The sequence below is a fragment of the Panulirus ornatus genome, chromosome 55 (genome assembly GCF_036320965.1).
Source record: "Panulirus ornatus isolate Po-2019 chromosome 55, ASM3632096v1, whole genome shotgun sequence".
In the NCBI taxonomy this organism is placed as follows: Eukaryota; Metazoa; Arthropoda; class Malacostraca; order Decapoda; family Palinuridae; genus Panulirus; species Panulirus ornatus.
The window spans coordinates 16,354,078-16,379,903 of record NC_092278.1 but is presented as its reverse complement, the minus strand read 5'-3'; the positions used below and the strand labels follow the sequence as shown (position 1 = coordinate 16,379,903).

Genomic DNA, 25,826 nt, shown 5'->3' with positions numbered 1-25,826 from the left:
CCAAAACATCTTTTTATTCTTCCTAAAATTTAATGATACTCTCTCACCCCAACTCTCATTTGCCCTCTTTTTCACCTCTTGCACTTTTCTCTTGACCTCCTGCCTCTTTCCTTTATACATCTCCTAGTCATTTGCATTATTTCCCTGCAAAAATCATCCAAATGCCTCTCTCTTCTCTTTCACTAATAATCTTACTTCTTCATCCCACCAGTCACTACCCTTTCTAATCTGCCCATCTCCCACGCTTCTCATGCCACAAGCATCTTTTGCGCAAGCCATCACTGCTTCCCTAAAAACATCCCATTCCTCCCCCACTCCCCTTACGTCCTTTGTTCTCGCCTTTTTCCATTCTGTACTCAGTCTCTCCTGGTACTTCCTCACACAAGTCTCCTTCCCAAGCTCACTTACTCTCACCACTCTTCACCCCAACATTCTCTCTTCTTTTCTGAAAACCTCTACAAATCTTCACCTTCACCTCCACAAGATAATGATCAGACCTCTCAGCACATTAACATCCAAAAGTCTCTCTTTCGCGTGCCAATCAATTAACATGTAATCCAATAACGCTCTCTGGCCATCTCTCCTACTTACATACGTATACTTATGTATATCTCTCTTTTTTAAACCAGGTATTCCCAATCACCAGTCCTTTTTCAGCACATAAATCTACAAGCTCTTCACCATTTCCATTTACAACACTGAACACCCCATGTACACCAATTATTCCCTCAACTGCCACATTTACTTACCTTTGCATTCAAACCACCCAATCACTATAACCCGGTCTCATGCATAAAAACTACTAACATACTCACTCATAAATACTATATCAGAGGAAGTGACCCATCTGAAGCAAAAGGTACAAGTTCTGCAATAGGATATTCAGTTAAAGTGTAAATATTTTTGTTTTTTTACAAGGAAATCTTACTGGTATTCATACGGTATTTCTTATGACAAAAAGTTTTTAAACATATGTTTTCCATAGATACCCTTACACATTAGGTTCTTACTTCATGAAGAGATGATCATTCTTAGTATGATATAAATATAGAAGCAATGAATTGAAAATTTTGCAAGATTTTATAAAAACCATGTAAGTGCTATCACTATGAAATATAGTGGTCAGGTACAATGCTATCATCTTAGGATGTTTTGAATTTTTTGCCAACTTTTGGATTTGCATGAACACATTGTCTCAGTAATGTTTTGTATGTTCCCAGTGACAACAGTTTACTCATTGAAGTGAAAACAGTGCTCAGTTACCTAAAGAAAATGGTGGTATGGCATCATCTGCCTGCTCACCAGCCACATTGCAGCATAAATAAATGACGTTTATGATAATAGCCAACACACACTGTGCCATATAAGGAGACCTTTAGGAGGATGTGATGCATGCATATGTTTGTTCTTAACACTACCTCACATATGTGGGACACGGCAAACAATTAAGAAAAAAATCGAATAGAGCGAAAGATTCCCCATGTGAAAGTGAAGCATGACACAATCGTTCACAGAATACACAGTCTGTAGATGGTAGGTATGTGCCACAATTTAAAACTTTTATAGTGGCAAGGTTTAAATGGCTGCAGTTGTTTAAATTTTTCAAGAATTTTCTATGATATAAAATTTTGCCAAAAACCCTGAGGCTGTGGGGATGCAATTTGCTAACAGTGAAAGCACTTAAAGAATTAAAGTAGATATGTCCAAACCATTTCAGTACACCTTCGTTAGCTCTTGCGGTGTGACTGCTTACTGCTGTGCCTCTTTTTGTACATTACCTTACCTTACATCCTTACAGAGTCATTTTACACCAGTTTTCCCTACACAATCATTCTACCTTACACCACATATCATCCTGACATTCCATTTGCAGCAATTGGTGCTCTTCCTTTCCTTAGAATTCATACCCCACGATTCACATCCCTACAGCAATGTTGAGACTGCTATTCCTTCAAACACACCCACGTTTGCCCTAAGGCCTTAGGTTAGCACCATGTTCCACCCAGTGTTGAAATAAGTAGATAACAGTATTGTGTAAAGAAGTTATGGGTATTATGTATGGATGATATTCTGTTAAAAGGGTAGGATTGTTCTTGTTTGGAATATGTAGCACTTGAGAAGCAGAACTCCTCTAATAATATGGCTGGAGTGGAGTGATGAGAAGGGATAGAATACCATTCAAGAGAGATGGATAGCATGAAATGTTGAAGGTTAGGAGTATTGCTGGAAAGGATACCTTGACCTTGAATATGATTGCTGATAAAGATAAGTTGAGGCATTTTTTGTGATTGGAAGTGTGAAATGAGTCATATCTAACCATTGATATGGGGAATGAATTGTGGTTTCTGTGAGTGAGGGGTAAGGCTGTATGCACTTAATCCAGTCCATATGAGTGGGATAAGAATTAAGATGGAAATCTTGAATGCATTAATGTAAATATTTATGTTTTTCTGATTGCAGTTATTAAGTTAGGATGTCCTCTTCACCATTTTGGACACTACCATGGTGTTCAATAATCAGGAAATAAAATGTTTGAGAAAATTGAGTTTTATTAAAGAATACGAGCTAAAGCATAATAAAAAATTAGAAAATGAATGTTGTGCTTATGCACATATAAACCAATGAGTCGTGAGTTATAAGTTACTTATCAAATTTCACTTCATTTTTTTCAGTTGCGGTATCATAGTGTGAAGCAGATTCATGGTAACATTGAAAGGCTAGAGTACCAATTACGAAACAACAACTATAAGCCAAGAGAAGAGCAGAAAATACTTGATGAGATTTCTATGCTGCAGAGATCAATAAAAACATTGCAGGAATATGAAGCAAAACAGGTTAGTACATGAAGGTATAGCGATAGTTCCCAGTGCACAAGGTTTTTCTAACTCCCACATTTGATTTGGTGAAATAAAATTTTCCAGTGAAGACTAGATATATTTTTTTTTTTTTTTTTTTTTTTATACTTTGTCGCTGTCTCCCGCGTTTGCGAGGTAGCGCAAGGAAACAGACGAAAGAAATGGCCCAACCCCCCCCCCATACACATGTATATACATACGTCCACACACGCAAGTATACATACCTACACAGCTTTCCATGGTTTACCCCAGATGCTTCACATGCCTTGATTCAATCCACTGACAGCACGTCAACCCCGGTATACCACATCGCTCCAATTCACTCTATTCCTTGCCCTCCTTTCACCCTCCTGCATGTTCAGGCCCCGATCACACAAAATCTTTTTCACTCCATCTTTCCACCTCCAATTTGGTCTCCCTCTTCTCCTCGTTCCTTCCACCTCCGACACATATATCCTCTTGGTCAATCTTCCCTCACTCATTCTCTCCATGTGCCCAAACCACTTCAAAACACCCTCTTCTGCTCTCTCAACCACGCTCTTTTTATTTCCACACATCTCTCTTACCCTTACGTTACTCACTCGATCAAACCACCTCACACCACACATTGTCCTCAAACATCTCATTTCCAGCACATCCATCCTCCTGCGCACAACTCTATCCATAGCCCACGCCTCGCAACCATACAACATTGTTGGAACCACTATTCCTTCAGACATACCCATTTTTGCTTTCCGAGATAATGTTCTCGACTTCCACACATTCTTCAAGGCCCCCAGAATTTTCGCCCCCTCCCCCACCCTATGATCCACTTCCGCTTCCATGGTTCCATCCGCTGCCAGATCCACTCCCAGATATCTAAAACACTTCACTTCCTCCAGTTTTTCTCCATTCAAACTCACCTCCCAATTGACTTGACCCTCAACCCTACTGTACCTAATAACCTTGCTCTTATTCACATTTACTCTTAACTTTCTTCTTCCACACACTTTACCAAACTCAGTCACCAGCTTTTGCAGTTTCTCACATGAATCAGCCACCAGCGCTGTATCATCAGCGAACAACAACTGACTCACTTCCCAAGCTCTCTCATCCCCAACAGACTTCATACTTGCCCCTCTTTCCAAAACTCTTGCATTTACCTCCCTAACAACCCCATCCATAAACAAATTAAACAACCATGGAGACATCACACACCCCTGCCGCAAACCTACATTCACTGAGAACCAATCACTTTCCTCTCTTCCTACACGTACACATGCCTTATATCCTCGATAAAAACTTTTCACTGCTTCTAACAACTTTCCTCCCACACCATTTATTCTTAATACCTTCCACAGAGCATCTCTATCAACTCTATCATATGCCTTCTCCAGATCCATAAATGCTACATACAAATCCATCTACTTAGATATAATATATTGTGCACAATTTTGCAGGACTTTCTAGGAAGGCTTCCTGTTATTTCACAAATGTGGATTCAACCAAATTTAAGCTGTGTACAAATTTAGTTTATTTTAAATAAAGATACATCAGAAATTTTTTTTTACTTACACAATTTTTTCCTGAAACTAATTTATTGCATAATGAATGAAACATTATGTAACCATGTTTTCTTACAACATGATATTCGTTCGACCAAAATTAACAAAAATAATTTATTGCACAAAAAGAAAATACCAATCCCCTGAGTGAGGCTATGGGTTGGAAGGTGGGCAGTTTGGGACTGGGAAGGGTGGGGCCACCATCCCACCACTCTGCTCACCTTCCTTTCCTCCCTTCCTCACTCCATCACTCCTCCCTCACAACCGGATTTTCTTTTGTAAGCAGTTGTTACTGTGTGAATTCTTTGCATCCTGTGATACTAGGTTGAATATTTGTGCAGTTCATCCTGTATTATATTATGATTCACTACACACATGAAAGAATTGATTCTAGTAAGAGATAAGGGATAATTTCCACTACTCAGCACATTATGACCTCACCTCACTTACTGTTGTCAAAATGGTGGAAAATTTACCAAACCTAGAGAATCTAATGGTTCCTTCAGCAATGTTTTGGTTTGATCTCAAGGAATTCAAGTGATACCATTTCTGCATTCCAACTAAATCTTCACCAATACCTATCCTTACTACACCTGCATGTCTGGGTTATTGATCAGTGCCCTTGTGAGCTTTTGTAAAGTTTAAATAAAGTACACGAATGTATTACGTTTAACACTATTATTATTTAACTGCACATTTTTCCCAAAGAAAAAAAAATAACTCTGAATATGAGTAAAACATTGTTTTAGTTGATGTAGTATACAGTATTGATGTGGACTAAGGCAGACTGGTAGAGGGGAAAAGTGGAAAACTTACCATGGATCTGTAAATGGACAAAAACATAGTGCTGCGAATAGTTAATAATGGTTACAATTGTTTATACTAAAACAGCAAATATGTAGGCATAGATTCACCGAGTCACGATATAAATAACACTTTCCCAAAATCATTTAGGATCTCATGTTTCAAGACTATCAGGAGTAAAGAGAACACAAAGAAATTATGCACACTAAGGACTAGGTTTGCCTCACTTTTTATTGAAGGATGAGTGTTTGAAGAATTTGTCCAGAAAGTTGAATTTTTTTTTTACTTTTTGCTGAATAACCATCATATATACTGGTATGTTATGGTAGTTTTCATGTTTGATTCAGACATTCAACATTTGCTCCTTTTTTCTTTAACTTCACAGGGTAAAATTAATCTTTATAGCAAGTAAGGGTTTCAGATTCAAAGCCCACTGTCATACTCTCTCTGAATTCTCATGGATTGTTCTCAATGATTTAGTGATACGCCATGTTCATCAGCATCAGAATGCCCAAGAGCATCAAATTTTATCTCTAGTTAAATAATTTTCTTGCTTTTCTATGAGAAGCATGACTCTCTTGGATACTTTCCACTTCAGTAATTACTTTGCATTTTATTGAATGTTTGAGTGAAAAATATTTTCCAAAAATGTACCCTGAGAATACAGTCCCCATTTATATCTTGAGTTTATTGCAAAAATTGAACTTGCTAACATAATGAAACTCAGTTTAGATAAATTATGCACAAGTTCTGTTACATTTCTTTCACTTTCCCATTCTTTCTTCAGATAGTAAGCTTCCAGTGTCTCCCCTTTCTTTTATATGACTGTACAGAAAATAGTCCGATAGCTTTTTAAGGGAATAAGAGTAATATGGTGTTGCATAATTATTTTCAGGCTGTGAACAAGAAATATCGAGCAGAGAGAGCAAGGCTTATAGAAGAACGCAATAATAATTTCTCAAACATTAGAACCCTTTATGCACAAGAAGATGACATAAAGAAAGAAATTGCTGCTGTAAGAGGAGTGATATCATCAAACAAGAAAGGTTGGTAGCACAAGTTTAAGCATTCATTTAAATCTTTGTTTACAGGATTTTACAGCAGTGATAAATTTTACCTTTGCTTTACATGGGTCCATGTGAAAGTTATTTTTCGACATCTTTTCTTTGTTGGTTTTTACACAACCCACTCTACATCGATTTTACTGACTATATCGTGGAACTTGTTTTGATTAAAGACCTCACACAGGATCACAGTGAAATGACACCACATAAATCCATATTAACCTCTAATGAGAATATGATATATTTTATGAGTCTAATAAAGAGCTTAAGACATCTGCTTGAAATTCAGAATGAAATTAGGTATGAAAGTTGTTAAATATGACAAATATGTTATAGTAGTCTTACATAATTCACATAACTCTTTCAGCTATAGACCAATTAAGACATATAAGACCTAAATTGGAACAAGGATGGATAGCTCATCAACAGAAGCTACAGGCTGCTCGTGTTAAACGATACGAAGAGAAAAAACGGATACGGCAAGAACAGACAAGAGAGCGACAGGAAGAAAGGCGAAAGTTGTGGTAAGTAATTTCATTGGTAATGCGATTGCTATTTTGACCATCTTTAAGAATTTTCTGTATGTTTATTTACTGTACTCAGCAATGTTTTTAACCATTTGCAGCTCTTCAGTCTGCTTTTCATATTTCAACTTTACCAGTTTACTTCAATCCATGTACACCTACCACATATTTTTGCTTTTTCTCTTTTTCGTGTATACGAGAGAAGAGTATGTCATGGACCCAATTACACAAACAGTATTTTAAATAAATAATGCAAGTTTGCTCTATGGAAACAGTGCCCAAGCTGATAAGAGCAGTAGAGACAGACATGCATGCACAGGTGGAGGTGGTAGGGAAGGGTGCTGGTTATAATTGGAGTGTGGGGATGGTAATACAGTGTGTAATATGGTCTCAGAAATAACTTCAATCTTAAGATCCTCCTAGAAAAATGCTGAAGGGACCATTAGATTCAACAGAATGTGAATTTTCTTTGACAGCATTAAATCCGATAGCATTAAATCCTGTGTAGGCATAGTGTATCATTTGGTTGAGATCCTCCTCCATCATTTTATTTTTTCGAGCATGATCACCATTTCCTGCTTTAGCAAGGCTGTGCCAGGAACAAATGAAGAAGGGCTGCATCCACTCACATCCCTTCTCAAACTGTCATGTATAGATCACCAAAACCATAGCTCCCTTCCACATCAAGGCCTCACAGACCTTTCCATGGTTTGCCCTGGATGGTTCACATACCCTGGTTCAGTCCACTGATAGCTCATCGACCCCAATATACCATGTTTTTTCAATTCATTTAGTCCCGTGCAAGCCATGTACCCCCCTGCATGTTCAGGCCCGATCAACAAAATCTTTTCACCATCTTTCCACCTCCATTTGGTCTCCCTCTTCTCCTGTTCCTCCACCTCGACACATTATCCTATTGGTCAATCTTTCCTCACTCATTCTTCCATGTGCCCAAACCACTTCAAAACACCCTCTTCTGCTCTCTCAACCACGCTCTTTTTATTTCCACACATCTCTCTTACCCTTACGTTACTCACTCGATCAAACCACCTCACACCACACATTGTCCTCAAACATCTCATTTCCAGCACATCCATCCTCCTGCGCACAACTCTATCCATAGCCCACGCCTCGCAACCATACAACATTGTTGGAACCACTATTCCTTCAAAACATACCCATTTTTGCTTTCCGAGATAATGTTCTCGACTTCCACACATTCTTCAAGGCCCCAGAATTTTCGCCCCCTCCCCCACCCTATGATCCACTTCCGCTTCCATGGTTCCATCCGCTGCCAGATCCACTCCCAGATATCTAAAACACTTCACTTCCTCCAGTTTTTCTCCATTCAAACTCACCTCCCAATTGACTTGACCCTCAACCCTACTGTACCTAATAACCTTGCTCTTATTCACATTTACTCTTAACTTTCTTCTTCCACACACTTTACCAAACTCAGTCACCAGCTTTTGCAGTTTCTCACATGAATCAGCCACCAGCGCTGTATCATCAGCGAACAACAACTGACTCACTTCCCAAGCTCTCTCATCCCCAACAGACTTCATACTTGCCCCTCTTTCCAAAACTCTTGCATTTACCTCCCTAACAACCCCATCCATAAACAAATTAAACAACCATGGAGACATCACACACCCCTGCCGCAAACCTACATTCACTGAGAACCAATCACTTTCCTCTCTTCCTACACGTACACATGCCTTACATCCTCGATAAAAACTTTTCACTGCTTCTAACAACTTTCCTCCCACACCATATATTCTTAATACCTTCCACAGAGCATCTCTATCAACTCTATCATATGCCTTCTCCAGATCCATAAATGCTACATACAAATCCATCTACTTAGATATAATATATTGTGCACAATTTTGCAGGACTTTCTAGGAAGGCTTCCTGTTATTTCACAAATGTGGATTCAACCAAATTTAAGCTGTGTACAAATTTAGTTTATTTTAAATAAAGATACATCAGAAATTTTTTTTTACTTACACAATTTTTTCCTGAAACTAATTTATTGCATAATGAATGAAACATTATGTAACATGTTTTCTTACAACATGATATTCGTTCGACCAAAATTAACAAAAATAATTTATTGCACAAAAAGAAAATACCAATCCCCTGAGTGAGGCTATGGGTTGGAAGGTGGGCAGTTTGGGACTGGGAAGGGTGGGGCCACCATCCCACCACTCTGCTCACCTTCCTTTCCTCCCTTCCTCACTCCATCACTCCTCCCTCACAACCGGATTTTCTTTTGTAAGCAGTTGTTACTGTGTGAATTCTTTGCATCCTGTGATACTAGGTTGAATATTTGTGCAGTTCATCCTGTATTATATTATGATTCACTACACACATGAAAGAATTGATTCTAGTAAGAGATAAGGGATAATTTCCACTACTCAGCACATTATGACCTCACCTCACTTACTGTTGTCAAAATGGTGGAAAATTTACCAAACCTAGAGAATCTAATGGTTCCTTCAGCAATGTTTTGGTTTGATCTCAAGGAATTCAAGTGATACCATTTCTGCATTCCAACTAAATCTTCACCAATACCTATCCTTACTACACCTGCATGTCTGGGTTATTGATCAGTGCCCTTGTGAGCTTTTGTAAAGTTTAAATAAAGTACACGAATGTATTACGTTTAACACTATTATTATTTAACTGCACATTTTTCCCAAAGAAAAAAAAATAACTCTGAATATGAGTAAAACATTGTTTTAGTTGATGTAGTATACAGTATTGATGTGGACTAAGGCAGACTGGTAGAGGGGAAAAGTGGAAAACTTACCATGGATCTGTAAATGGACAAAAACATAGTGCTGCGAAGTTAATAATGGTTACAATTGTTTATACTAAAACAGCAAATATGTAGGCATAGATTCACCGAGTCACGATATAAATAACACTTTCCCAAAATCATTTAGGATCTCATGTTTCAAGACTATCAGGAGTAAAGAGAACACAAAGAAATTATGCACACTAAGGACTAGGTTTGCCTCACTTTTTATTGAAGGATGAGTGTTTGAAGAATTTGTCCAGAAAGTTGAATTTTTTTTTACTTTTTGCTGAATAACCATCATATATACTGGTATGTTATGGTAGTTTTCATGTTTGATTCAGACATTCAACATTTGCTCCTTTTTTCTTTAACTTCACAGGGTAAAATTAATCTTTATAGCAAGTAAGGGTTTCAGATTCAAAGCCCACCGTCATACTCTCTCTGAATTCTCATGGATTGTTCTCAATGATTTAGTGATACGCCATGTTCATCAGCATCAGAATGCCCAAGAGCATCAAATTTTATCTCTAGTTAAATAATTTTCTTGCTTTTCTATGAGAAGCATGACTCTCTTGGATACTTTCCACTTCAGTAATTACTTTGCATTTTATTGAATGTTTGAGTGAAAAATATTTTCCAAAAATGTACCCTGAGAATACAGTCCCCATTTATATCTTGAGTTTATTGCAAAAATTGAACTTGCTAACATAATGAAACTCAGTTTAGATAAATTATGCACAAGTTCTGTTACATTTCTTTCACTTTCCCATTCTTTCTTCAGATAGTAAGCTTCCAGTGTCTCCCCTTTCTTTTATATGACTGTACAGAAAATAGTCCGATAGCTTTTTAAGGGAATAAGAGTAATATGGTGTTGCATAATTATTTTCAGGCTGTGAACAAGAAATATCGAGCAGAGAGAGCAAGGCTTATAGAAGAACGCAATAATAATTTCTCAAACATTAGAACCCTTTATGCACAAGAAGATGACATAAAGAAAGAAATTGCTGCTGTAAGAGGAGTGATATCATCAAACAAGAAAGGTTGGTAGCACAAGTTTAAGCATTCATTTAAATCTTTGTTTACAGGATTTTACAGCAGTGATAAATTTTACCTTTGCTTTACATGGGTCCATGTGAAAGTTATTTTTCGACATCTTTTCTTTGTTGGTTTTTACACAACCCACTCTACATCGATTTTACTGACTATATCGTGGAACTTGTTTTGATTAAAGACCTCACACAGGATCACAGTGAAATGACACCACATAAATCCATATTAACCTCTAATGAGAATATGATATATTTTATGAGTCTAATAAAGAGCTTAAGACATCTGCTTGAAATTCAGAATGAAATTAGGTATGAAAGTTGTTAAATATGACAAATATGTTATAGTAGTCTTACATAATTCACATAACTCTTTCAGCTATAGACCAATTAAGACATATAAGACCTAAATTGGAACAAGGATGGATAGCTCATCAACAGAAGCTACAGGCTGCTCGTGTTAAACGATACGAAGAGAAAAAACGGATACGGCAAGAACAGACAAGAGAGCGACAGGAAGAAAGGCGAAAGTTGTGGTAAGTAATTTCATTGGTAATGCGATTGCTATTTTGACCATCTTTAAGAATTTTCTGTATGTTTATTTACTGTACTCAGCAATGTTTTTAACCATTTGCAGCTCTTCAGTCTGCTTTTCATATTTCAACTTTACCAGTTTACTTCAATCCATGTACACCTACCACATATTTTTGCTTTTTCTCTTTTTCGTGTATACGAGAGAAGAGTATGTCATGGACCCAATTACACAAACAGTATTTTAAATAAATAATGCAAGTTTGCTCTATGGAAACAGTGCCCAAGCTGATAAGAGCAGTAGAGACAGACATGCATGCACAGGTGGAGGTGGTAGGGAAGGGTGCTGGTTATAATTGGAGTGTGGGGATGGTAATACAGTGTGTAATATGGTCTCAGAAATAACTTCAATCTTAAGATCCTCCTAGAAAAATGCTGAAGGGACCATTAGATTCAACAGAATGTGAATTTTCTTTGACAGCATTAAATCCGATAGCATTAAATCCTGTGTAGGCATAGTGTATCATTTGGTTGAGATCCTCCTCCATCATTTTATTTTTTCGAGCATGATCACCATTTCCTGCTTTAGCAAGGCTGTGCCAGGAACAAATGAAGAAGGGCTGCATCCACTCACATCCCTTCTCAAACTGTCATGTATAGATCACCAAAACCATAGCTCCCTTCCACATCAAGGCCTCACAGACCTTTCCATGGTTTGCCCTGGATGGTTCACATACCCTGGTTCAGTCCACTGATAGCTCATCGACCCCAATATACCATGTTTTTTCAATTCATTTAGTCCCGTGCAAGCCATGTACCCCCCTGCATGTTCAGGCCCTAATCAATCAAAATCTTTTACACACTTTCCATCCATCTCCACTTTGGTCACTTTGTTCCCTCCACTTCTGACACATGTATCCTATTTGTCAACCTTTCGTCACTCATTCTATCCTTTTGTCCAGACCATTTCAACCGTTAATATTTCATTTTATTAGAAAAGAAATAGAAGTTTAAGTAGTTTGTCCTGGATGCATAACATGTAATTTAAACACTAACATAACATGATATCTGATACTGTATCAGTTCTTCCTCAGTTTTAGCAATGAATATAGATATATTGTATAATATGTTAGCTATTTTGCTAACTTAGGAAATGGCAATTAAGTAGGTTACAAAAAAATCAGTACAAACATGTCAGAAAAGAAATATTAAATTTTTCTTTGGAAACATATGTATTGCTTAATAAATGAACTTAGGAAACAGTTCTTCTCCGTGATATAGAATGCAACACATCTGCAATTAAAATTAATGATCTGTTGCTCATAATGTTGGCTGGCAATACCTCGTGTTCCATGGTATTGGTGGACATGACTGCAGCTTCCCTCCCTAATGCTTGTTCAGTCTTTCCACCACTGTACCTCCCAACTTTAAAGGTTGTTACTGTGCGTCTCCATCCCCACCAATGGATTACTGATTAAAAAAAACTTTTCCCAGTGTTGGCTGTTCAGCATCTGCCAAATCATTTTCATCATAATGTAAGCGAAAGACCTTACCCTTAATAGGCCACTGGCAGAGGGCAACTTTCACACTGTGTTTCCAGAGGCCTCTGCCTAATGTTCCTACCAACTACATCTACCTAAAGCTCACACCTAAGTGTTCCCACCAACTACTACTATGTGATACTCCTGTCTAATGATTCTACCAATTACTTTTATCTATTGTTCCTGTCATTTTGTCAAAAGGCAGGGCACTCACTACAGGAAAATCTAGAGTTAGGAAGAATGAGTTGTGCAAGTCAGGTGTTGTTTATATCAAAGAGAGATTGTTGTTTGTTGACAGAACGCAAGCAGTTCATGTTAGGGCAAGCCAGAAAGAAAAGATAGCTACCTATGTGAGAGGAGAGCAACTTAACATTCACTTATGTGCTGGCTTATTGCACAGTTGTCACTGACCCTCCCAATACCCAGGCGAGTTGTACCATCAGTATACCTTCCTGGTCAGTGGCTGCCTACCAACTATTTCATTTTACTGTATCATTTCTGATGCTGTATACTGTTACTTGTGACATTAGGCACCTCTTCATACCAATTAAAGTGCACCTTTGAATGTAAATAAGGGCAGAAAGATACTATCCATACAAGTACAGCTTGGGTCTCTGTACCATAAAATGTACTAATACAGCTGGGGTAATTTAGGTATAAAGCAAGCAGAGTAAAAGTTAATTTTATTTATAAGTATGTTTCAAGAGTTGGTGCTGGATCTTTGTTACACATGTGTAGATAAGTATATAATGATCTAATTATTCATATAAGATGATCTAGTTATTTGTACAAACTGATCTAGTTATTCATTGATTTTGCTTCTGCCTTCCAGAATTGAATAAGGGATAGCTTGCACTGTCTGGTGAAAAAGAGATGCATATTTACCCAGTTGAGTCTGGGAGTGCACCTGACTACTTATAAAAGAAATTAAAATAATTCTCTCTGTTTACTGAAAACTTATTAGCAGTGGGTTTAAAAAAACATTGATATGAATGCCAAGTAGCATCTTACTTGGGAAATGGATATTTTTTTTTTTTTTTTTTTTTTTTATACTTTGTCGCTGTCTCCCGCGTTTGCGAGGTAGCGCAAGGAAACAGACGAAAGAAATGGCCCAACCCCCCCCCCATACACATGTACATACACACGTCCACACACGCAAATATACATACCTACACAGCTTTCCATGGTTTACCCCAGACGCTTCACATGCCTTGATTCACTCCACTGACAGCACGTCAACCCCTGTATACCACATCGCTCCAATTCACTCTATTCCTTGCCCTCCTTACACCCTCCTGCATGTTCAGGCCCCGATCACACAAAATCTTTTTCACTCCATCTTTCCACCTCCAATTTGGTCTCCCTCTTCTCCTCGTTCCCTCCACCTCCGACACATATATCCTCTTGGTCAATCTTTCCTCACTCATTCTCTCCATGTGACCAAACCATTTCAAAACACCCTCTTCTGCTCTCTCAACCACGCTCTTTTTATTTCCACACATCTCTCTTACCCTTACGTTACTTACTCGATCAAACCACCTCACACCACACATTGTCCTCAAACATCTCATTTCCAGCACATCCATCCTCCTGCGCACAACTCTATCCATAGCCCACGCCTCGCAACCATACAACATTGTTGGAACCACTATTCCTTCAAACATACCCATTTTTGCTTTCCGAGATACTGTTCTCGACTTCCACACATGGATATACTTATATATTTATTATACTTTGTCGCTGTTTCCCGCGTTAGCGAGGTAGCGCAAAGAAACAGACGAAAGAATGTCCCAACCCACTCACATAAACATACATACATACATGTCCACACACTCACACAGACATATACATATATACACATGTACATAATTCATACTTGCTGCCTTCATTCATTCCCATCGCCACCCCACCACACAGGAAATAACAACCACCTCCCCTCGCACACACGTGAGGTAGTGCTAGGAAAGGATAACGAAGGCCACTTTCGTTCACACGCAGTCTCTAGCCGTCATGTATAATGCACCAAAACCACAGCTCCCTTTCCACATCCAGGCCCCACGAAACTTTCCATGGTTTACCCCAGAAGCTTCACATGCCCTGGTTCAATCCATTGACAGCACGTTGACCCTGACATACCACGTCGTTCCAATTCACCCTATTGCATGTTCAGGTCCCGATTGCTCAAAATCTTTTTCACTTCATCCTTCCACCTCCAATTTGGTCTCCCACTTCTCCTCGTTCTCTCCACCTCTGACACATATATCATCTTTGTCAATCTTTCCTCACTCATTCTCTCCATGTGACCAAACCATTTCAAAACACCCTCTTCTGCTCTCTCAACCACACTCTTTTTATTACCACACATCTCTCTTACCCTTTCATTGCTTACTCGATCAAGCCACCTCACACCACGTATTGTCCTCAAATATCTCATTTCCAGCACATCCACCCTCCTCCACACAGCTCTATCTATAGCCCATGCCTCGCAACCATATAACATTGTTGGAACCACTATTCCTTCAAACATACCCATTTTTGCTTTCCGAGATTATGTTCTCGCCTCCCACACATTTTTCAACTCTCCCAGAACTTTCGCCCCCTCCCCCACCCTGTGACTCACTTCCGCTTCCATGGTTCCATCCACTGCCAAATCCACTCCCAGATATCTAAGACACTTCACTTCCTCCAGTTTTTCACACCTACTGTACCTAATAACCTTGCTCTTATTCACATTTACTCTCAGCTTTCTTCTTTCACACACTTTACCAAAGTCAGTCACCAGCTTCTGCAGTTTCTCACACGAATCAGCCACCAGCGCTGTATCATCAGCGAACACCAACTGACTCACTTCCCAAGCTCTCTTTCTCTCTTATCCATATTAGACTGCATACTTGCCCCTCTCTCCAAAACTCTTGCATTCACCTCCTTAACAACCCTATCCATAAACAAATTAAACAACCATGGAGACATCACACACCCCTACCGCAAACCGACATTCACTGAGAACCAATCACTTTCCTCACTTCCTACTCGTACACATGCCTTACATCCTCAGTAAAAACTTTTCACTGCTTCTAGTAACTTGCCTCCCACACCATATATTCTTAATACCTTCTATAGACCATCTCTATCAACTCTATAATATGCCTTCTCCAGATCCATAAATGCTACATACAAATCCATTTGTTTTTCTAAGTATTTCTCACATACATTCTTCAAAGCAAACACCTGATCCACACATCCTCTACCACTTCTGAAACCACACTGCTCTTCCCCAATCTGATGCTCCATACATGCTTTCACCCTCTCAATCATTACCCTTCCATATAGTTTCCTTGGAATACTCAAACTTTTACCTCTGTAATTTGAGCACTCACCTTTATCCCCTTTGCCTTTGTACAATGGCACTATGCATGCATTCCACCAATCCTCAGGCACCTTACCATGAGTCATACATACATTAAATATCCTTACCAACCAGTCAACAACACAGTCACCCCCTTTTTTAATAAGTTCCACTGCAATACCATCCAAACCAGCTACCTTGCCTGCTTTCATCTTCTGCAAAGCTTTTACTACTTCTTCTCTGTTTACCAAATCATTTTCCCTAACCCTCTTACTTCACACACTACCTCGACCAAAACACCCTATATCTGCCACTGTCATCTAACACATTCAACAAACCTTCAAAATACTCACTATCTCCTTCTCACACCACCACTACTTGTTATTACCTTCCCATTGGCCCCCTTCACCGATGTTCCCATTTGTTCTCGTCTTACGATTTTATTTACCTCCTTCGAAAACATCTTTATATTCTCCCTGAAATTTAATAGGAAATAGGTACTTACTGTTTTATTGAGAAGTGTAAATGCTAATTTTTATTACTTTGTATTCATTTGTTAGTCACATGTAACAGCTAAAACTTTACTTTCAGGGAGGAGTATGAGGCAAGTAAAGAACCATATGAAGAAGAAAAAAATTTGTGTCAAGTTCTCATCTCATATTTGCAGTCTTCATTAGGCAGTAGCACTCCATCTACTCCAGCATCTTCTACTGCAAAGTTCTTGTCTCCCAGTACTCCAAACCAGAAACCTGTTGCTACTGTATCAACACCAGAGTTGAAAGTTACTCAGGACTCCCCTTGCTGTACTTCAAGCAAAACACTTTTTACCTCTCAGTGTACATCACCCACTACCCCTACAGAATCTAGGAGTTCCACTTCTTTGATGCTTCCACCAGATTCTTCAGGTTCTTTTTATTCAAAACCAAGAGATGATGAAGAGGGCTTCATCAAGGTCAGTAAGCGAGGGAAGGCCAAGGCAAAGCGAGAGCGTAGGTTGGCAAACCGAGTAAAGGAATTGCCTCACACACCTGATGTTCTAATGAAGTTTAGTAAACTCTCTTTGCTTCCCCCAAAAACTACTGATGAGGTATCAGCAGCAATTGTTTCCTTGCAGGATTGCCTACAACATTTTCATACATTATCTTTAAGTGAAAGGAATCAGATTCAGAAAGAAGAGAAATCTGAAGACACAAATAAAGTAGACACATCAAAATGCTTAAGGCCCACTAGTCTATCAGTGAAAGGTAATTCATGTCCTACAGAAACCACAAAGCAGAAAGAGTTATCGAGTCAGGTTGGCTGTTCAAAGTCTGCTATGCTTGAGAGAAGTTCCCTAGCATCTTCCCCCATAGATCTCCAAAATTTGAATAGTTCTAATGCAATACCAGTTGTAAGTGTTGTTTCATCAGTTGTATCTTGGGCAGCCCCTGTAGCACCAGAGCAATTTTCTAGGAATGACATGGAAGTTAATCCAAGTCTTCTAGGGGCCACAAAGCAGAACACAGTATTTACCAGCATGGGCTGCTCCACTCCAGCTGTGCTAGAGAGAAGTTCCCCAGCCCCTCCTTTACTAGATGACCTGCATTTGACTAGGCCCAGTACGGTTACAGTATCAGTTGCAAGTGTTGTGTCACCAGTTATATCCTGGGCAACTGCTGTAGTTCCAGAGCAGTATTCTGGCAATGGTATCTCCCAAAATTTAAACCAAATGACAGCTAATACCCAAGAGAACCAGCTTTTATATAATGGTGTTCATCCATCCATAAGTAGAAGAGTGAGACTAGATCATATAACTCATGAAATAAATTCTGCACCTGTTATAACATCAGAAATGAAATTATGCAATGACATTATTTCACCCGGAAATAACGAATCTTTCTTTTCTATGCCTGTGTCATACCCAAGCAACTTGGTCGAGTTGAATAATAATGCAGGTTGTAGCTATGCTGCAGTAGTTGCCAAGGTTAAACCTGGTGCTGTGAACTTTTAAAGTAATTGGATTCATAAACTTCAATTTTGTCAAGTGTACTCATTTTTATGATTTTTATGTATTTGAAAGGCAATGTTATGCATATTCAGTCTAGTCATTAATTTAATTATTTTCAAGTTGTATATAAAATTAATTTAAATGAGTTCTACTTCATCCATTGTATATTTACCATTCATTTACACTTCATTTGTTCACTTTATTTTGTTGTAAATACCAATTTCTTTTCATGTCACCATTTTCATAGTATTTTTAGAGATCCTGTGTTAAATGGAGTGTGTATGGGTATTTTTTTTATGTCACTGAAAGGGATGCCATAGTTTAGGGATAATTATGCATTTTTTATCCAGGTTTGGTCCTTAATGTCTGGCTGTATTAGCAAGTTATTATTTTCTTTTGTATGATACGAGATGGTTACATATTAGATTTTTAATCTAATATGTAACCATCTCGTATCATACCCTTGTTACCCAAGAGGATAACTTCCCTTAATTTGGGAAAAAGCCTAAGCAAAATTTTTTTTTATTTTTTAGATGTTTCATTTTATAGCTGGATTGCAATCTGCATTATAGATACTGTTAAATATGTAAATATAGGGCATTAGGTTTTCATTTTAACATAACATGCTTTTTTACAACAGTATTAGATTACTTTCAGAATTTTAATAAACCCTATTCCTGCCATTTTTCACATTCATTAATAGCAAATTGTAGCTTGAAATACTCTGAGATGTATCACCTCAGTAGAATTTAGCCACATGCATGGTTTCAGTGACAAACAGGCTGTTCCTGAGAATGTAATATATTTCTTCACTATGGGAGTATTAAAGAATGTCAGTATGAGGGATAAATGATTGTAGTTTTGCATTATAAGAAAACTAGGCCATTAGGTGGCTGATTTGTCTGAACATCAGCATAATGCAAGGGTATTTCATATCTTACTGTTTCATGCAAATACTTTTTTATATCTTGCATACTGTTTCTCAAACAAGTCAGATTAGCACATTAAAGATATTTGTCAGAAACTTGGTATTTCTACATACTCAGATGTTATAGACTCAATATCAACACTTAAGCTGTACAGAGGGAAATCTTGATTTGGGTCCCATATCAGCAAAGCTGATGTCAACCTAACTATATAAAAGTGACGATTTCCCAAAGTAACAATAATAGACCAGCAGAGATGGAAAAATGCACCTTTTTTATTTCTCTGCATGATGGAGTGAAAGGAACATACTTATAAATAACCATTTGCTGGAGAAAGAAGGCAATTAAGAGAAAAGAAACATTCTATCAAGTCACTGCGAGTACCTTGTGAGAGAAAAAATGAATGATGTTCCTTTTTTGTTGAAAGTTTATTTGAAAGGGGAATTGAATTCTGAACACTTGCCTTTAATTGGGCATTTCTTGCAATACTTCTTAAAATCTAACTATATTCCCATATGTTTAAAGGTGAAAACGATTCTTAGGCTTTGGCAAGATATCAAAAGACACCAAGATTGTAAATACCAAAACGTAAATATGCCAGTGACCTTAGAGAAGTGCATTAAAGACCAGAGATCATATTAATTTTCAGTCAAATATATTTATTATTTTTTTATACTTTGTCGCTGTCTCCCACGTTGCGAAGCAGCGCAAGGAAACAGATGAAAGAATGGTCCAACCCACCCACATACACATGTATATACATACATGTCCACACACACATATACATACCTATACATCTCAACGTATACATATATATACACACACAGACTTATACACATGTACATGATTCAAACTGTCTGCCCTTATTCATTCCCTGCCACACATGAAATGACACCCCCCCCCCTGCATGTGCACGAGGTAGCACTAGGAAAAGACAACAAAGGCCACATTCTTTCACACTCAGTCTCTAGCTGTCATGTATAATGCACCGAAACCACAGCTCCCTTTCCACATCCAGGCCCCACAAAACTTTCCATGGTTTATCCCAGACGCAACACGTGCCCTGGTTCAATCCATTGACAGCACGTCGACCCTGGTATACCACATCGTTCCAATTCACTATTTCTTGCGCGCCTTTCACCCTCCTGCATGTTCAGGCCCTGATCACTCAAAATCTTTTTCACTCCGTCTTTCCACCTCCAATTTGGTCTTCCACTTCTTGTTCCCTCCACACATATATCCTCTTTGTCAATCTTTCCTCACTCATTCTCTCCATGTGATCAAACCATTTCAAAACATCCTCTTCTGCTCTCTCAACCACACTCTTTTTATTACCACACATCTCTCTTACCCTTTCATTACTTACTCGATCAAACCACCTCACACCACTTATTGTCCACAAACATCTCATTTCCAGCACATCCACCCTCCTCCACACAACTATATCTACAGACCACGCCTCGCAACCATATAACATTATTGGAACCACTATTCCTTCAAACATACCCATTTTTGCTTTCCAAGATAACATCCTCGCCTTCCACACATTTTTCAACACTCCCAGAACTTTTGCCCCCCACCCTATGACTCACTTCCGTTTCCATGGTTCTATACGCTGCCAAATCCACTCCCAGATATCTACAACACTTCACTTCCTCCAGTTTTTTCCATTCAAACTTACCTCCCAATTGACTTGTCCCTCAACCCTACTGTACCTAATAACCTTGCTCTTATTCACATTTACTCTCAGCTTTCTTCTTTCACACACTTTACCAAACTTAGTCACCAGCTTCAGCAGTTTCTCACACGAATCAGCCACCAGTGCCATATTATCAGCGAACAACAACTGACTCACTTCCCAAGCTCTCTCATCCACAACAGACTGCATACTTGCCCCTCTTACCAAAACTCTTGCATTTACCTCCCTAACAACCCCATCCATAAACAAATTAAACAACCATGGAGACATCACGCACCCCTGCCGCAAACCGACATTCACTGAGAACCAATCACTTTCCTCTCTTCCTACTTGTACACATGCCTTACATCCTCGATAAAAACTTTTCAACAGCTTCTAGCAACTTGCCTCCCACACCATATATTCTTAATACCTTCCACAGAGCATCTCTATCAACTCTATCATATGCCTTCTCCAGATCCATAAATGCTACATACAAATCCATTTGCTTTCTAAGTCAGATATATAAAATAATATATATCAATTTATCTGTCTGCCTAACATTATTAATGCAATTCCCAATTTTCATGTGGTGGATCGTGTTCACAAAGCCTTTGAAATCACTCACACACCTTCAACCTATGCCCACTGTGTTTTAGTGAAATAAACTTTCACACTTACATGAGCACTTCTTACTTTAACATCTTGCACTCTTTTAAGTTGATTTGTCAAGCAATCCCCATGTCTTGGCATAAGAACCTGTTCTGCAGCCATTCTTCATTTCCAGAATTCTTGTCCCTTACCATGAAAAGATACGATCAACCTTTTCCAGTGATCAATCATAGATTTAGAATACATGGTATGTAGCTCTTCAAAGAAGACTGGAATTTTTGGACTTGATGTTACAAACCTGTAGATTTTAGAAGTCATTGCTCCAATCATGAGGCACATATCCTATTTGTGACACAGCCATGCATTTGGCCAGAGGTTATTCCGTTTCTCCATATTCTTCACCATCCCACCATTCATCATTTGCTTTTTATGTCCTTTGTAATATCCTTTCCACTGTAACTCTTCTAAAATCTTACCTTAGTAATAAAAGTCGGTTTACCAGTTGCTTAACTCTTAAAGGACCCAGGCTGTGCTTGTTAGGGTTACTGTACAAGACCCCTAATAGTACTTGTATAGGTTGCCTCTTCCTACTATAAGTGAAATTCAAAGGCGTGCTTTATTGTTATATAGAGGTGCCTTATGTAACAAGCAGCTGTAATTAGAATCGGGAAGAAAATCCTAGAATGGGAGTTAACTGTATAGTACAATGTCTGAGGGGATCCTAGCTCTACTTGAACAGGTTGCCTTTCTCAACATTATTTAACTGGAAGGCGCCCTTTATTGGTAAGGATGGATACCTAATGTGCAAGTAACTACAATTAGCACCAGGAAAAAATTCTGGTGTCTTAATCATTCATACAACAAGATGGAGAATGGTACAGCCCCAGTGGATACCTTACACAACTTACCATAGTCTTAAAGGCACTAATTATGTTGATAATGATTTGGCAGATGTTGAACTGTTCACACTAGGAAAAGTTCTCTTTGTATCAATAATCCATTGGTGGTGGCAGAATGGAAGTAAAGATCAAAGATATACAAGTAACCAAATATCAATGAACAATTGATGAGCTGCGCTGGATCAGCGTGCCAAAGTTAAAGGCTTGAACAGCAAGAGATAACGATAATTTACCCAATTTTTCCCTATTTATTCTTTTCATGATATTTCCTACTAATTGATAAAAATTAAATATTGTTTTTAATTCTTTAGTAACTCCCACAGCAAATTTACTGGGCTCAATCCTTATTTTACATAGCACACTACTTTAAATCAGTGTTCTTCACCAGGGCCTGATTTTACCATACTTTTGCTAATTTTTGTGCAAGTTCTTTATTACCATTACGAGTCTTAGTGGTATTCCACAAATATTGTGTAGACTTTCCTAGTGCTTCTTGATGCTTGACTGCATGCTTTCTCGAGATGTAAGTAATCCATTTACTATTGGATACTCCACTCCTAAAGCTAACTGATTTTTATTTGAATTGCAAAGATAAGATCTTCAGTATCGTGTCTGTGTAAAACCATACTTGTACTCCACATGCATGTTCTCAACAAATAAAGTTTTGTAGATTTCTTTCATATGTCATGCATGTATGGTAAATTCATGCAACTATACAAGTTTCTTTTGTTTATGCATTTGGCAGTTAATAGCTTTGCCTCATTTCAATTCCAGTTCTCCATGATTGGTAAATCATCTCCTCAATGTTTTTTGCATTTGCATTGTATACTTGTTCATTCTGTAAATATAAAATTTTCAAGCCTTCTTACAATTGGGTTCAAGTTCTTAATACCAGCATCCCATCCTTTTACACTTCATCACATTAAAAAGTGTAAAATAATGCATTTTTCTATTCTATTAGCTTCACAAGAGCTTTTCAAAGGTTGCCATCTTGATTTTTTTTTACTTGCACTTTTCTTTCCTTTTAACAAGTTTTGGCCAAACTGTAGATCAGCTTTTCACATGGGAAAATTAGTCTCCTAGTATATGTCTAGAACATTCCCTGGCTTCCTTGATTTCTGACCTATATGTAAGTGTTACAAGTTTACTTTGTTCTCTTTATCTATAGTGTGAAAGCAGCACTTATTCTTCAGAGCATTTTTAACATCTTCCATCCATCAATCTTAGCTTCTTTTTTAAGTTCCTACCACATATTTTGCTTTAAGTACTATTCTGCTCTGTCCCCAGCTTTCTTTTAAAAGTCTTCCCATTCCTTGTGTATATCCATTTCATATTCATCTTCTGTTTACTGGCTTTCCTCAGGCTTTCCTCCCTGGTTTTTCTTTAATATCGTACTTTTGCTAATCTTCCATCCACAAAATGTTTTACTTTTTGGAATACTTTTCATTTCCTAATAATCTGCTTTAGACTAAATGATGAGAATCAAGTACCTTGAAAAAATGCAGTGAACATTATATTGTCTATCATCATATACTCATATGAATTATATAACTAATTTTCCAATATAAGTGTTAATTCTTGTTTCTCAGCCATGTCATGTCTGTTTATGTAACTCTACTTTATAAAATGTGTACATTACAGAGAAGTGATTTCATAAAACAAGAGTTTGTTATTCTTTCACCTTCAAAACAGTTTATTCACTTCTGGTTCTGTTTCCTCCAACATGCCTACATCCATCCTTTCCTGCAGATTGCTCTATGCGATTTTGCAATTCTTCTAGAAACCTAATTATACCAACGCCTTTTTATTCACTCAAAATTCTCTGCCATGCAGGCGAGTGCAATAGAATAAGCGCCAAAATATTCCATTTTTCTCTCGGTTTATTAGTCTGCTATAAGCAATTTCTCTTTGCAAGAGGTCTTTGCAAAACATAACTCCCACATAATGGGAGAGATGGGTGTACTTGGACTGCTAATAATAATAATAATCTCTGCAACATTGCTAATATTTCAAAAGTATATCAGTTTCTTTATTTGGTCTTCCTTGTATGGAACATAAACTTGGTTGAAATCCAAATATGTGCCCTTTTTTTTTTTTTTTTTACCAGAACCTCAATATATTATTTTGTTCTCATATCCATGCCTCCATCTTTCCGTCCATCTGTCCATGATGTCCACATTCTGATATAAGTGGGTAGAAAATTTTTTGCAAGCAGGTACATGCCACTTCTGGCCAGATTTTACAAATTCAGTTAGTTGTATTCACTGTAAAGAAATAGATATTGTTGTAGCACATACATTTTTTTGCATTCTTGTTTAATTTTATAGGATGTATACTGAATATGTGTACAATAATGGAAAAGTTCAAAAACGATTTTGTATGCACAGCTATGCTTAAAGTGTAGGAAGTGGGGTATTGAATATAGAAAATATGTCAGGTTTATCCATATATTATTGTACATTAATGTATATTTGCATCTTCCCATGTAAGCTGTTAATTTTTTATTGCTGGTTTCGGTGCATTATTACATGACAGCTAGAGGCTGAGTGTGAACGAATGGGGCCTTTGTTGTCTTTTCCTAGCGCTACCTCGCACACGAGGGGGAGGGAATTGTTAATCCATGTGTGGCGAGGTGGCGATGGGAATAAATAAAGGCAGACGGTACGAATTATGTACAAGTGTATATATGTATATGTCTGTGTGTGTATATATATGTGTACACTGAGATGTATAGGTATGTATATTTGCATGTGTGGACGTGTATGTATATACATGTGTATGGGGGTGGGTTGGGCCATTCTTTCGTCTGTTTCCTTGCGCTACCTTGCTAACGCGGGAGACAGCAACAAAGCAAAATAAATAAAAATAAATAAATAAATAACCATGAAATGATACTATATAACTAATATTGAGGGAAGCACCGTTTTTGTTTTAATACCGAAAATAACAAACGAGAGAAATGGCACAGTCAAAAAAAAAAAAAACGTGATATTTGCAAGAATGGACGTAGTATGTGAAATGGTGCTACTCAAATCTACAGATAAAATTTTCAAAGAAAATCTGGTCTCTGTGAAAAAGGAATTACAAGTTTTGCAGTCTGACAAAGAATGGTTTTAGCTTCATGCAAAAAGAATGCTGTAAGCCAAATATGAATGAGGCTGCATTGTATAAAATGTCACAAAAAAGGCAGCTGTAGCAGGAAATGGTTGCAGTGATGACTTACAAGATGTGATAACATTCCTGTACTTTTAAAATGCACAAGAGATGTGAATGAAGTTCTTGTACAATTATTGTATGCAACACCATTTTGCCATGGTACAAAGCATGTAAAACCGCACATTGTAAATAATAGGTTCCCACAGGGATCTCAGTGTAACAAAATCTAAAATATAAAGTATATCTGCACTTTTATTACTTTCTTTTACTTACAGTAATATTGTCAGCAACAGACAGATGTGCGACATGTCTGAGCTAGTCAATAGCAATCTAAAATTTTGTTCAGATTTTAACAGTAAAACCCATGTGTAAAAAATCACATAACTATCAATATAACTTCATTAATATGTAATATAAAGCTCTGCCATGTTGCCAGTACTTGCATCACCCCCATGTACCCCTCAGACTAACAAACAACAGGTAACACTTGTCCATTAAAGGGGAACT

General features: G+C 37.8%; 2 protein-coding genes across 3 annotated transcripts in view; one reads left to right on the top strand and one right to left on the bottom strand.

Moving 5' to 3' along the window:
• LOC139765473 (uncharacterized) overlaps positions 1-23,822 on the top strand; it is a 28,388-nt gene extending 4,566 nt beyond the window's left edge. Inside the window, exons 4-7 of one of the 2 annotated variants that reach the window (XM_071692863.1) lie at positions 2,673-2,834; positions 6,099-6,249; positions 6,635-6,791; positions 16,653-23,822. In XM_071692863.1, the coding sequence (XP_071548964.1) occupies positions 2,673-2,834; positions 6,099-6,249; positions 6,635-6,791; positions 16,653-18,051 (1,869 nt within the window). In that variant the 3' untranslated portion in view covers positions 18,052-23,822. Of the gene's footprint in view, positions 1-2,672; positions 2,835-6,098; positions 6,250-6,634; positions 6,792-10,447; positions 10,638-11,022; positions 11,180-16,652 lie in introns of those variants that run through there. The other variant, XM_071692862.1, reaches the window with a different exon arrangement.
• Positions 1-25,826, bottom strand: part of LOC139765475 (uncharacterized) — a 105,816-nt gene that overhangs the window by 62,120 nt on the left and 17,870 nt on the right. The window lies entirely within an intron of this gene.